The 13,964-nt window shown below is 59.4% G+C and overlaps 1 protein-coding gene across 7 annotated transcripts in view; it reads left to right on the top strand.

Annotated features, from left to right (window-relative positions):
• The window catches only part of SGSM2 (small G protein signaling modulator 2), a 34,132-nt gene extending 21,285 nt beyond the window's left edge, over nt 1-12,847 (top strand). For 3 of the 7 annotated variants that reach the window (XM_044921436.1, XM_044921435.1, XM_044921439.1), the window contains 12 exons: nt 262-396; nt 4,176-4,329; nt 5,143-5,207; nt 5,295-5,440; nt 5,959-6,087; nt 6,290-6,472; nt 8,207-8,593; nt 8,825-9,404; nt 9,628-9,737; nt 10,163-10,259; nt 11,015-11,182; nt 11,372-12,847. In XM_044921436.1, coding sequence (XP_044777371.1) covers nt 262-396; nt 4,176-4,329; nt 5,143-5,207; nt 5,295-5,440; nt 5,959-6,087; nt 6,290-6,472; nt 8,207-8,593; nt 8,825-9,404; nt 9,628-9,737; nt 10,163-10,259; nt 11,015-11,182; nt 11,372-11,460 — 2,243 coding nt within the window. In that variant the 3' untranslated portion in view covers nt 11,461-12,847. Of the gene's footprint in view, nt 1-261; nt 397-4,175; nt 4,330-5,142; nt 5,208-5,294; nt 5,441-5,958; nt 6,088-6,289; nt 6,473-8,206; nt 8,594-8,824; nt 9,405-9,627; nt 9,738-10,162; nt 10,260-10,967; nt 11,183-11,371 lie in introns of those variants that run through there. The other 4 variants (XM_044921438.1, XM_021703998.2, XM_021703995.1 and 1 more) reach the window with 4 other exon arrangements.
• Nucleotides 12,848-13,964: the final 1,117 nt, after the last annotated feature.

The raw sequence follows: 13,964 nt of genomic DNA, 5'->3' as shown, positions 1-13,964 counted from the left end.
AGTCAGCTCTCCGTCTGCTGCTCTTCCTGGACAGGGCCTCCTCCAGGGGAGCTCTGGAGCTGCCGTCTTCCCCTCACTCTCTTCCACACTCTCCCCCGTAAATCATCCAGACAGCTCTCGGTCCCCCAAGCCCGTTCTCAGTGCCCAGCAGGTTTGAGGCGACCCAGACCCTGGTCCCCTCCTTGTAAGGAGGGAGTCTGGTGCCTCCTGCCAGGACCAGGTCCTCATGCCTCTGCCTCTCTCGCTGTTCTCTTTGAGCAGTCACTATTAACTACCACCACCTAGCGGCCAGCCGCGCGGCCTCGGTGGACGATGATGAGGAAGAGGAGGATAAACTGCACGCGATGCTCTCAATGATCTGCTCGCGGAACCTCACAGCTCCCAATCCGATGAAAGGTTTTTATCCCTGCCCCGCCCCTGCCCCGCCCCATCCCCTGGCCCACCTGCCACCCACCGCAGGGGCTCGGACGGCAGTGTTGGCATTATGGGACTGGGGTGGTCCCCCATCAGGAGGCAGGTCAGGGAGGGCGGAAAGAGGCGCTGGCAAGAAGAGGGGATGGTACAAAGAGCAGGGGGCTCGGGGCTCCCCAGTGAGTCTGGAAGGGAGAGGGCTTCATGCCTGAGAGTGAGGATCCTCTGGTAGGAAGATGTGACTATCTGGTCGCCTCTGGGGAACCTCGAGTGTCTTTCCAAGCACTACACCCACTCCTGGGGGCCGTGCTGGCCAAGCTGCGGCATTGTCTCTTTCTTTCTCCCCTGCTGGCTGGGAAGACTGGCCTCCCGGCCCTGGACCTCTGACTTCTGACTTAACAGAAACAGGATAGAGGTTCAGGCCCCTCCGGGCAGGGATGGGGGCTGGACAGCTCACACGAATGAGTCCTGTGGCTCAGGTGAGGTGTTGGAGCCACCATGGAAAGAGACCCAGGGCTGGGTTTACTCAGCAGGGCTGACGGCTCTAGCAGGTACTGCCTGGAGATTGATATCTAGAAATAAATGTGCTGGAGGTCTAAAACAGGTGTTTCCCACCCTCGCAGACCTCAGAGTCCATGATTACAGAGGAGGTCCCTTCACTGTAAATGACCCGGCACAGTGCCGAGTTCCTCCACATTGGTCCCTCTGTCCACCACCCATCCTTCTTAGCACAGAGATAGGTTGGTAGAGGAGGAGAACCCTACTCTTTATAGAGAGTGATCGGCCAGGGGACCTGAGAAGTCTAGGCCAGATGCTCAAGGGAAAATTGGTTATGAAGGGGCTGGAGCCAGCTTTCTTGGAGCTTAAGGGAACTTCCCTGTCCCCACCCATTCCCATGCCACAGAATTAATTTCTTCTCCCCTTTTCCTGCCCCTACAGAGGGTATCTAAGAATATGTGACACTCCCCTTACGCTTCCACAAACTTCTGCCAAACAGCCCAGTTCCTTAGCCCAGCCACCAAATCAGCAATGAGGTCCCCTGCCCCGCCCACTCCCTGGGAAACTAAGTCTGTGGCCTAGCACACATCTAGCACACCCTCAGCACAGCCCTAGCAGCTGCCGCCACCTACCACATGCCTGCCCTTGTGCCTTGCCTCCCTTGTAGCCCTCCTGGCAGGACCCACAGGCCCCCTTGGGCGGGAGTCCAGGGGAGCCTCACTTCTGAATTTGTCTGCACACAGCCCGCCGTCTGACTCCTTGCAAACCTGGGCTCGGGACTGATGCTTATTTACAGGTTAAGGGACTTGGAGCAGTGTAGGAAGGCTGAGTCAGGAAGGACAGGGATCCCTTTCTTACTGCATGAACTGATATCAGGCTGGAGGCTGGGGGTCCCAACAGAGCCCCTGTCTTGGCAGACTTGGCACTAGGAAGCCCAACCCCCGACTAGTCTTAGGGCCGAGGCCTCCAGGGTCAGAGAAGCCCCCGTGCCCATGGAGTCCAGAGGCCTCGGGGCTTATGTGGGCTTCCACTCGGGGAACTCGGGAACCTGACCAACCCAATATACAGCTCCTGGGCCCCCAGTACTTGGGGAAAGGAGAGGAGACCTGAGAGGAGAATTGGCAGGTGGTTGGGGATTTGATGTGGGAGCCCCCACCTCCACCCCAGTCCATAATGACAACACTGTTGAGTCCGTTCTACTAGCCGTTGCTTTTCAGGCCTGCCACATGCTTGACTTGTGCATGTGAATCAAGTGGCGGGTGTCCAGACTCTCCTCTCCCTCCCCCCACCTCTCCTCCTTTTCCTGCTACCTCCCCACAGAGCAGAGATGCTGTTCACTCTAATTCTGCTCCAGGCCAGGCACCTTTCACTCGGAGTCTTAGGGGCTGTGGGGTTCAACCACCCTGATCATTTTTGCTTCAAACTTTCCTCATGCTCAGAGGAGAGAGTCAGAGTCAAAGCTGGCCCAGCAGATCCCCCCGACTCCCCCCATGTCCAGCCTGCTGCCCCTCACCCAGTCACTCCAGAGCTCCAGCTGTCTGCACTGGGTTAATTCAGAGATGCAGTGTTCAATGCTGGCTGGCTCAGCTCCTTCCTGGAGAATTAAGGTGAAGAGCATTGACCCAGGAGTCTTGCCTCAGTTGGGCCCTACTTTCTGGGCGTGAGCTTGTTTCCCTATGTGCCCACCGTTCATCCTCTGCACCTGTCATACCCCCTCCCCCCCCACCCCCCCGCCTGCCCGCCTGTTGCCTGCTGCCTGCCTGGCTGGGCCTGTTCCCAAACCCCCCTCCCATGACTGGCCTCTCTCCTGCCTGTTGCAGGGGCATGAGCTGGGCTCCTGCCCCACCCCACCTGCATTTGTCCCCTCCCTCTTCCCAGTTTTGGGCATGGCTTGCAACTCCTCACTCCCAGAGCCGCAGCCCCTCCACACCACGTATGTTCCCTTAATTTGCCTCCTGGTGGAGCTGAAGGGCCAGATACCTACAAAAACCCCAGCTGTGGGTCTGAGAAAGAGCGTCTCAGGCCAAGAAAGGGCATCCCCTGAGGGGACTGGAGGGGGCTCAGCTCAGCCCTCCCCACCAAGGCACATCCAGAGCTGGAGCCTGGCTCTGACAAAAACCGGGCCCAGGTCTGCTTCAGACTCCTAGCAAGCCAGGGCCCAGGCTATGATTTGTACGACAAAATGCTGTTTGAGAAAAGCCTCTTCTTCACACATACAGCTCTCATTCCTTCTTCTTCCCTCTTCTCTGCTCTCCCCTTCCCTCCTGGTGTCATCTCCTGGTCCTTACGCTTTCTGCCCTTACTTTGCTTCGTCTTTGTGACTCACTGGACCTGCCAGAGTCCCCTGTGGGCAGTGTCCTGCTCCACTTGGGTCCTAGGAACTCTCAAGGGTCTCGAATTCTGACTCAGACCAGCTGGGCTGGTTGAGAAGGCTCCATCCACTGGTGGGGTAGGTGTGTCCGAGGAGGCATCTTCTGAGGCTGCAGCGGGCACCTCCTTCTGGGTGGGGGAGCGAGGTGCCCAGCACCGCCCCCACAGTGGCCTGACAGCACTGGGACTTTTGCCCTTCCTGCCAGCTCACCTGTGGGGTTGGAGGAGACCACCATGCTAAATGCAGTCAGGCAGGGTGAGGATGGAGAACTCAGGAAGAACCCATGTGAGTTGGCAGCAAGGGCACCTGGGCTGGGTCGGGGAGCACTGCTCCTCCTTAACCTGTGACAGGGTCTAGAACCCTCAGAGGGGCAAGGTCTGACGACCGGGACAAGTGGCTCTGGGATCCTCAGGAGCGTTGAACAGTGGAGACTCCTGATGTGGAGAGGTTCAAAGCATTGCAGCATACCAGGCACCTTCCTGCCCATGTCAGAGTCTGTCCAGGAGGACCAGGCTGCACCATCGAGGGCCAAGCCAGCTGGCGGCGTTTTAGAGAGCTTAGGCTTTTGTTGTTCTTTCTTCCTCCTCCCTCTAGAAAAGCAAGTGCTCCTTCCATTGCTGATAGCAAGATGGAGAGAATAGACACAAGTATCCACAACTCAGTCCAAGTATTTTATCACATGCAGAAAGACTAGCTGGAGGGTGGGACGTGTCAGGCAGCCTCTCTTTCCACCATTTCCATCTCTGGGCTCTGGACCAGGCAGGTGCCACCTTGGTGGTTTGCTACCAGTGGGTAACTTCATGCTGCAGCTCTGGGCACAGAGGTGGGCATGCTACAGGTGCTTGTGGGGCGGAGGCCTGCCAGGCCCTGACCATGGCCCCCTTCCTGTCCTCAGATGCTGGTGACATGATCGAAATGCAGGGCTTTGGGCCCAGCCTGCCAGCCTGGCACCTGGAGTCCCTGTGCAGCCAGGGCTCCTCCTGCCTCTTCTGCTCTACCCGCAGCTCCCCATATGCCACCCCCAGCCGCTGCAGCTGTGTCCCCGACCGGTGAGTGGGCAGGGCCCAGAACACCAGCTCCCTGCGCCTGGGTCTGCCTGTGCGCGTTCTGCCCTGAGGGTCTGTGGCACTTGTCTGACAGGGTGGCCTCAAGTTGGACAGACCTGGGTTCAATTTCCCTTCTGCTACCTATGTGACTTTGACAAGTTACTGAGTCTCTGTGAGCCTCTATGTTTCTGAGGCTCAGTTTCCTCATCTGTAAAATGGGAATAATACCACCTGCTTCCTAAGGTACTGGTGAGGACTAAATGAGGTGTGTGACTCAGTGAGCGCCCAGAGCTGTGCCCAGCACATAGTAGGTACTCAGTACGCGGGAGCTCTCCTTCCCAGTGTGGACACGGACGCTGCCCTCAGGCTATACATGTGAGGACACACACCAGGTGTCTGGGCATCTGCCGTGTGCCAGGAATGGTGTATGAACGGCACTGGTGTGAGGGTCCTAGCCAGCGCCTGATGACAGGGCTCTTCTCTTTTACCTCTTAACTTCATTTTTGGCCTGCTACTCCTCGTGACCCTGAGATGGTTCTCTCCATTTTCACATGAGGAAACCAAGATTCACTAACATGAAGTGAAGTTAGTTGCCCAAAGTCCCTTGGGTGGTTGGGGGCCGGGTTAGGTCCCCAGCAGGTCTACTCAGGGTGACTGACAGACACAGGGAGCCCGCAGAGGTGCTGCGGGGCTGTGGATCCTGCTCACACCGCCCGGGCACCTTACCTGCCCCCAGGCCAGAATGTCCTTCTCTCTCAACCTCCTCCCACCAGAGGGGCCATAGCCCCTCCCCTCTGAGCCAGGTTATTTCCACAGGTTGCCCCTCAGGTTGCTGTGTGAGAGCATGAAGAGGCAGATTGTGTCCCGGGCCTTCTATGGCTGTGAGTGTAGGGTGGGTGGGGCCGAGAGGGGTGGGAGCTGGGGGAGGTACCATTGCTCTGGGTCCTGGTTCCCCCTGCCCCCCACAGGGCTGGCCTACTGCCGCCACCTGTCCACGGTGCGGACCCATCTGTCAGCGCTGGTGCGTCACCACATCATCCGTCCTGCCCGGCCTCCGGGGGCCTCAGGGGGCCTCACCAAGGATGTGTGGAGCAAGTATCAGAAGGATGAAAAGGTGCACACTCGGGGGAGCCAGGGCCGGAGGCTGGGTCAAGGGGCTGGTGGGACGCGGGGGAGCAGCAGCGAGTAAGGGGCAGCCTGCCCCCGGAGCAGCTCTCCTACACCAGATGGGATTCAAGTAGAATGTCATAGAGGTCGGGACTGATGGCCTTGGGGTGGCCCGGGTCATGGTAGAATCTCAGACAGCTGGGTCTGTGGGTTTCCACGGGAAGGGGGCTGGGCTGGTTCTAGTGTGCGTCCACATTATTCTGAAACCTTGGGCAAATCTCTGCATCTCTCTGGGCTCCGTTGCCAATCCTGGAAGGGAAGGAGGTTGAACTGGATCTCATCCAGCTGTAATCTGGGGCAGGGAGGCCGTGCCCATCCCAAAGCAGGGTTTGCCTGGGCTTCGGCGGAGTGACGGAATCATTGTCCCCAGCCCCAGCACTCCATGGGAGGGATGCTGATGGGGTCGCCCAGCTGGGCTGCGGTGACCGTGGGGGCTATATGGTCTTTACTTCCGGGGTCCCTCAGAACTACAAGGAGTTGGAGCTGCTACGGCAAGTTTACTATGGAGGCGTGGAGCATGAGATCCGTAAGGACGTCTGGCCCTTTCTGCTTGGCCACTACAAGTTTGGCATGAGCAAGAAAGAGATGGAGCAGGTAAGGGGACCGTACTCCCATGGGGCAGGGAGCTGGGGAGCTGGGCCTAGGGACCCCAGGAAGGGGCCTCTGCAGCCCCGGCGCCGCCCCAGCCGGAAGGAAACGGCGGAGGAAGGCATTAGCAGGGCAGCCCCACCGTGCCGCCCCCCCCCGCTGGGCCCCGGGGTCCCCCACTCCATGGTCACGGTGTGCTCTGAGACAGGCGGACTCGGCAGTGGCAGCAAGGTACAAGCGGGTGCTGGCGGAGTGGAAGGCCTGCGAGGCAGTGGTGAGGCAGCGGGAGCGGGAGGCTCAGCCGGCCCCATTCACCAAGTTCTCCTCGGGCAGCAGCATCGACAGCCATGTGCAGCGCCTCGTCCACCGAGATTCCACCATCAGCAATGACGTGAGCCTGACGGGACCTGGGGGAGCCGGGGGCAGGGGCCACCAGCGTTTTATAGGAGTAAAGCAGAGTCCTGAGCAGCAGCCCGAACTCTAGTAGGAGTCACTGGGAGAATATGGCTTAATGTGTCTGTGTCTCATTTTCTTCTGCTGAGAAGCCCAATGATGGCCCCCCTGCCGCCCCCGTCTCTGAGTGTCGCAGGAATGAAATGAGATAGTACACTGTGTTCTGGTTTAATGGACAAGCAGGGAAAGAAGGATGTATCAGGATCTAGGGAGGCGCTCCTTCCTACAGGGAGAGGTCTCTCAAGGCTAGAAACAGACAGCCCAGGGTTGGAGTCCCAGGTCCACGGCCAGTAAGATGGGTGACTTCTTTTCTCTGGGCCCTGGTGTCCCTCTCAGCTCTGCTATCCTCTGACCGTGGAGGTTTCACCGAGAGCTGCTGGTCAGAGACCAGGACAGCACTCAGAGGGCCCCGTCGGCGCCTACTGGCAGGATCCCCCTCTCACCGTGGTGTCCTCCCTCCCCACATGGAACTGATACACTAGTTGAGAGCCTATGTAGTCCCTCCGGCATCACCCTGGCCTTTAGATGAACAGCGAGTCCCAGACCACGGCTGCGGGGCCAAACCAGAAACGATAAGAAGTTTCTGTTTTAAGGATATTCTTTTATTAACTTGTATGTTTTTTTCTTTAAAATTGTCTCTCTAGATAACGTCTATTCTTGTTACTTTACTAAATCCTTACACTAACAGAGAACTGAAGCTGGAACAAGACTTAACTACCAAGGGAATTCCTTGTGCTCCTTCCCACCTGCCTTGTTCTTACTCCCCTACTCGTGAACGTGCTCCCTCTCTCTGGCTTTGGGTTTTGTGCCGTCCTGAGTCCATACCAGCGCCCCCGCTGCTTAGCCCACGAGCAGCAGTAGCTTTCCTTGCTGCCACCGACGTGAGGCTCGGTGCTACCTTACCTGATGCTAACCCAGCGCTTCATGCTTCTCGCCAAAATGAAAACGGCTTTTAGCATTCCTTTCCCTATGTAGTCCAAATAGAAAAACAGAACAATCTGCATGTGTCTCTTTTCTTTTCCCTAGGACTTGTCCACAGTGGCAGGCTGTTTTAAATCTAGAATAGGTTACCTTTCCCTTCTTACCCCCCTTCCTGAGCTTGTGGAAGCTCCTGTAACTGATTAGGCAATTGCTGCAGAAGTTTCCTGTCTTTCCTGCTAAACAGCCAGTACTGAACATAGGAAGAACTTGTTCTCCTCACACCTCCAGCCTGCCGCCCGCCGGGCTGCCTTAGCAGCCTCACCAGGGCTCGTGGCGGCCTTCGGTCGTGCGCCACTCTCCTGCCCTGAGGCAGCCTTGTGACTTCGGGTGTTTGTAGAACTACACATGGCTCACGTTGGCCATCCAGTGTCTGAGCCTCCGGTTGCCCTTCCCTGCGGCCGCCACGGGAATCCTGGAGTGCTTCCCGCGTTTTCTCTGGCCCCAGAGAGAGGCTGGGCTGGGGTGGGGGTGGGGGCCTGGATAGGGCTAAAGATGGTGTTGTCCTGTTTGCCCGGAGCCTGATGGCTCTCCAGCTGTCTGTGTGGGTCAGAAGGGGAGGCTTGGCAAGCCGGTGGGGGTGCAGTGTGGAGGCCGTGACGCGGCCTGCTTCGGACCCCAGGAAGGAGACAGCAAGCCGAGGGAAGGGGCTGGAGGAGGGCTGTGAGACCCACCATCTCTTCACCCCCACCAGGTATTTATCTCTGTGGATGACCTGGAGCCCCCAGAGCCCCCGGGCACTGAAGATTGCAGACCCGAGCCTGAGCAGGAGCTGGGAGCGGGGCCCCCGGGCACCGCCGTGGCGGGACGGCAGCAGTCCGTGGAGTTTGACTCCCCTGACTCGGGACTGCCGTCCTCTCGAAATTACTCTGTGACCTCGGGCATCCAGTCGAGCATAGATGAGGGGCAGAGCATGGGCTTCGAGGAGGAGGATGGCGGTGGGGAGGAAGGCTCCAGCGGGCTGGTCCCAGCGGCCAGCGCTTTCTCCGAGCCCCGGGATGCCAGCCCACACAAGGCCTCGCGGGCCAGCGAGCTGGAGGCAGGGGCCGAGCTGGTGGCCGTGTGCACTGCTGCCTACACCGTACGTGGACGTTCCCCGGGCACTGTCCAGCCCCAGAGGCCCTTCTGGCACCCCAAGGCTTGCGGACGGGGGCTGGTGGGTGGCAGGTGGGGGGAGGCGCCCTGACCGTCCTGTAGGGGGCACTGGGCCCATCCCTCAGCATCCCCGGAGGGCTCTGTTCTCAGAGTCCCTTGGTTATATAGGCATCCCTGCCAGCCCCCACTCACTCCTGAGGGCCCCCCACTTTTTCAGATAGAATTACTGGATACTATGGCCTTAAATCTGCACCGCATAGACAAGGATGTGCAGCGCTGTGACCGCAATTACTGGTACTTCACGCCCCCCAACCTCGAGAGGCTCAGAGACATCATGTGCAGGTGCTACTCTGGGGCGGGGTTCAGGGCGGGAGGCAGGGGCCCTGCTCCTCTCCCTCGCACCAAATCCCACTCGGCGCTCTCTGCCTGGAACGCCTTCCCTGCCGTGCCCCCCACCCCACCCCTCTTCCTTCTTCGAGGTCTGTCACATCGCAGCGTCAGCCAGACTCCTCCAGGAAGCCTAGCCGATTGCCCTCGCCCCAGCCGGTTCATCGTCTCTTCCCCTGAGGGCCTTGAGGACAGAGGTCGTGGGCTGTTGACCACGGTCCTCCCAGTATTTCAGCGTCATGGAAAGGCTGACTTCTGGGTGGCAGGCTACTCTAGGGACGATCGCCCCAGGGATTCCCCCGTAGTGACCGTGTACCGACATTTCAGCTACGTGTGGGAGCACCTGGACGTGGGTTATGTGCAGGGCATGTGCGACCTGCTGGCACCTCTCCTGGTCATCCTAGACAACGGTGAGGGACCGAGCCCGGGCGTGGGGGAGCGGGCGGTAGAGCGCATTCCCACAGTGCTGTTGGGATTGGGCTGACGCAAGCTGGAGAAAGGAAAAGAAGACCCCCACTAGGTCTGGAAGGGTGGGGGTGTAAGCCAGCCCTGTCCTCTGGGCACAGGACCCCCCCCGTGAAGTGAGGCCCTGGGGTCACCTGCCTTGCCAGCCTCACTCCCGTTTCCCCTCAGATCAGCTGGCCTACAGCTGTTTCAGCCACCTCATGAAGAGGATGAGCCAGAACTTCCCCAATGGGGGCGCCATGGACACCCACTTTGCCAACATGCGCTCCCTCATCCAGGTGAGGTCAGCAGCTGCCTGTGGGCTCGTGACCAGCACCACTGGGCTCATCCATCGCCTACAGGAGGCCAGGGAGTGTTCCAACAATGCCCTTTCCGTATAAGCTTAGTGTCTTTCATTTGAGAACCATGTTTCAATGTTACAGATCAAGGGGGAATGTCAGCATGTGAATACTGTGCTCATGAAAGTTCTGGTGAGCGGTGTGGTTGACAGTGAATCAAACACCCAGAAAATGATACAATTCCAAAAAGAGTAGCTCCCAGAGAGACGGGTGGGGCAGCAGAGCGCAGCCTCCACCCAAGGAGACTGGAGGGGCTTGGGAGCGATGTCAGGCAGCCCGTGCAGCCGAGGGGCCCAGTCGAGTGCAAGGGCGGCCGGGAGAGGCAGCGGCAGCTCAGTCCCGCTCCCTTTCTTTACTTCTGTAAGATCCTGGACTCAGAGCTGTTCGAGCTGATGCATCAGAATGGAGACTACACCCACTTTTACTTCTGTTACCGTTGGTTCTTGCTGGATTTTAAAAGAGGTAAGCTGTGTGGGTTGGGTGGTGGGGCTAGTGGTCAGGGCGTGGGAGATCCCTCCCGGCCAGAGTCAGTGATTCCTAACCCTAACTGCACTTTGGAACCGCCTGGGGAGCCTTTTAGAAACGCCAGCGCCGGGCGCCTGGGTGGCTCAGACGGTTAAGCGTCTGCCTTCGGCTCAGGTCATGATCCCAGAGTCCTGGGATCGAGTCCCGCATCGGGCTCCCTGCTCCTTGGGAGCCTGCTTCTCCCTCTGCTTCTCTCTCTCTCTCTCTCTCTCTCTCTCTGTCTCTCATGAATAAATAAATATATAAAATCTTTAAAAAAAAAAAAAAAAAAGAAACGCCAGCGCCTTGGCCCCACCTAGCCCCAGGCTTAGGAAGCTTGGCTGCCTGGGCATCCACAATTTTAAAAGCTCCTTCGGTGACTCCCAAGTGCTGCCAACATTCACCCTAAGCCAGTGGTTTTGGGGATTGTTTTCAAACCAAATTTTCTCAAGCAGCAAAGCCTGTCCAAGTAGAGCTGCTCCAGCTGACAAGAATGCCGGTGTGAAGTCGGCCCGAGCCCGGTGTGCAAGGAGTCAGTCACCGAGGAGAAGGGCAGGGTCTTGACCTGGGGCCCGGAACCCTCCTCTTGGACTAGGCTGTGTGTAATGGGGAGAATCCCAGGACTTGGGTCCCTGGAGTTCTGTCTCCACCTTTGGCTCCATCCAGAAACCCGTGGGGAGCCAGGCTCAGCCTTAGCCCCTTGCAATCCCCAGAGCTGCTCTATGAGGATGTGTTTGCCGTGTGGGAGGTGATCTGGGCGGCCCGGCACATCTCGTCAGAGCACTTTGTCCTGTTCATCGCCCTGGCCCTGGTGGAGGCCTACCGTGAGATTATCCGGGACAACAACATGGACTTCACCGATATCATCAAGTTCTTCAACGGTAGGAGCTGCTCCGGCCATCCGGGCTGCCCCCAGCAGCGGCATGGGGGCCTCCACTCCTGGCCTGGGCAGGGTTGGAGGAGCTCCCTTCCCTGGAAGCAGGTGGAAACAGTAGGGTGGGCAGCCACGGGCTCCTCCCAGACTCCTGCCCCGCTCCAGCAACCCCACAGGGTCTGTGTGTTTCCCCCAGAACGGGCTGAGCATCACGATGCCCAGGAGATCCTGCAGATTGCCCGGGAGCTCGTCCACAAGGTGCAGATGCTCATAGAAAACAAGTGAGGGCTGCGGCCGGGAAGCAGCGGCCGACTAGGGCCTGGGCTCCGGTCCCCCGGGCCGCACAGGGAGAGGTGCAGGGCAGCACTGCTGAGACTGCCCGACCCCCAGCCGGCCCCGCCTGCCCACCTGAGTTCCTAAAAAAGTGCTTGTGAGCCTGGGATCCGACTCCGGGCAGTGCTGGCCCTGCGAAGGGGGCGAGTCAGGGGCCTGGATGCCTCAGGCCGGGGAGGGGCAGGGAGGGAGCGGGTTGGCCTCAGGGAGCGGCTGCCTTGGGGGACACCTACTCTGCTCCCCTCTCCAACACCTGGGAATAGCCCCCCTGTCGTCTGCAGCCTCGGCCTCTCCTAGGAGAGCTAACAGGGCTAGAGCTGCCTGGCCCCAGCCGGCGCGGGTCGTGTGGGCCAAGGGACTCTGTGCTGTACCTCTTCTTCGAGTCCCTTGGCAGGCGGCGTGCCTGTGCCCAGTGCAGCCCCCGTGGGGGCAGCCAGAACGGGTGCAGGAGCAGCCCACCTCAGCGGCGCTGCCACGGCCTCTGGCCGCCGCGGTGAGCCTGGCCCGGCCCGCCCAGGGCACCCACGTGTACCTGCCCGGGTCCCCTCTCACCGCCTGGCTCTCGCTTTACGCATTAGTCCCTTCCCTGACAACTGTGTAAGTGACGCTTTTGCCCGCCGGGTGATCTGGAATGCGGTGGGGCATTTCCCTCTGCAGAGGAATCCCAGGGTGGCTCTTGAGGGGGGAAATCCTCTCATAGCCTCCTCTCAGGGACAGGCCTGGCGCCCATCTCAGGCACCTGCTGAGTCCCTGGGTCTGGGGGCAGGGGAGGATGCCTGGGTCTCCCTTGTTTGTCCCTGGTGAGAAGCAAGGCTAGTTCTGCCGGCTGCGTGCTGCTGAGGGTGCGGAGAGGCCGCGAGACCCGGAAGTGCCCTTGGAGGAGCCTCACCCAGGGGTGCTGGGAAGGGCCTAGCTCCTAGGCACGCTGCTTGCTCTGCCGTCCCCATGTCCCCTCCACCCCTAAACACTTGAGGCTAGGGCTATGCCCTGGGGCGAGGAGGCCACTCTGCCACAGGGGCCAGGGCCTGTCCAGCAGTCCCTTCGGTCTAGAGACTTCCTGCATTTGAGAAGCAGGGAAAGGGCCCCGCGGCCCTTCTGCATCCAGCACAGTCTCCCCAGCCCACCCCTGTCCTGGGCACTGCACAGCCGGTCTGGGGGCCAGCCGCCCCATTGCCTACCCCTGTTGTCCATGAGTCCTTGGCTGCCACCAAGCATGGCGGCCATTGTGTGCCTGTCTTAGTGATTCAGTGGTTTTGTGAGAAGCAGAGTGTGTATGTTTTTTGGCTCAGAAACTATATTCTTCAGTGTTAACAGACCAATAAACCCAGCATTTGGCAATGCCTGAGGCTCTGGGGGCTGCTTGTGGGCTGGCACTGGACAGGGAGTGACTTTGTGTATTGGGAAATTCTAGAAGTTCCACAATTGAGCTGTAAGGAGGGCCAGCCCCACAAGACAAGGTTGGTGAAAACAGAACCAAAGTTTCCAGGAGAGAGGGACCTCCGCTGTGGGTTGGTCAGGGGCAGGTGTGACAGCCAGACCCCGAGTACTCGGTGGGGGGGGGGGCTCACCTCAGAGCCAGGGGTCCTGTCCCAGACCGACCAATGACCTGTTTGGCCTCTGGACCTAGGTCCCTGTCCCATCCCTTCCCCAACCTGCCTGCCCTCTTGACCAGCTACAGTGATGAGCTGGTGCTTGAATGGGAATCTGTAGGAGCCTCCTGGGCCCTCCAGCCAGTGGGGAAGAACCCTGCCCCTCTGGCTCTGGTTCCTGCCCATGGAGCACTCCGAGCTGCCTGCTTCAGGCTGGGGCATGAGGAGACTGTCAGGAGGGATCAAAGCAGCTGAGGCATGGAAAGGGCCCAGCCATAATAGCAGGTTCCCACCTGCCATCCCCCACCCCAGAGGACTACGGCCCCCATCGTCAGTGGCTCCAGGTGGAGCGCCCTCCAGCCACAGCCCCCAGCATCAGCATGTGGTCTGGTCTAGACACGGGCTTTCTGGGCATTAGGGCAACTCAGAGCTGCCAAGGAACAGAACTGGCTGACACGGGAAAATCTGGGTCCAGGGAACCTTACAAGCTCCTCAAGGCAACCCCCCCGCCCCCATCCTGTTACCTAGAACAATCAGAATTTCCTGTGCTGTCACTCCACCTGAAAGAAGTTCACCAAGGCCCCTGCTAAACTAGCCTGGCAGTGGCCCAGCTCCTCTACACACTCCCCCCTGCTCCGTCTCTGCCCACAAGCGTCGGCACTCCTTACCCCCTCGGCTGGACTTCCAGGACCGGAGGGAATCCTGCAGCCACAGTGATGGGTCTGCTGAGGGCAATGCCACGGGCAGATTAAGGAGAGCACAAAGTGCAAGTAGGAACACCCCCCCGGGGACCCTCCAACCCTGGAAGCCCCTCTCGCACAGAGCTGCTAAACGGAGGCACCTGGATTCCTACTCAGGACTTTCGTT

The sequence above is a fragment of the Neomonachus schauinslandi genome, chromosome 15, assembly GCF_002201575.2.
Source record: "Neomonachus schauinslandi chromosome 15, ASM220157v2, whole genome shotgun sequence".
NCBI lineage: Eukaryota > Metazoa > Chordata > Mammalia > Carnivora > Phocidae > Neomonachus > Neomonachus schauinslandi.
This window is presented reverse-complemented; position numbering and strand designations above follow the sequence as displayed.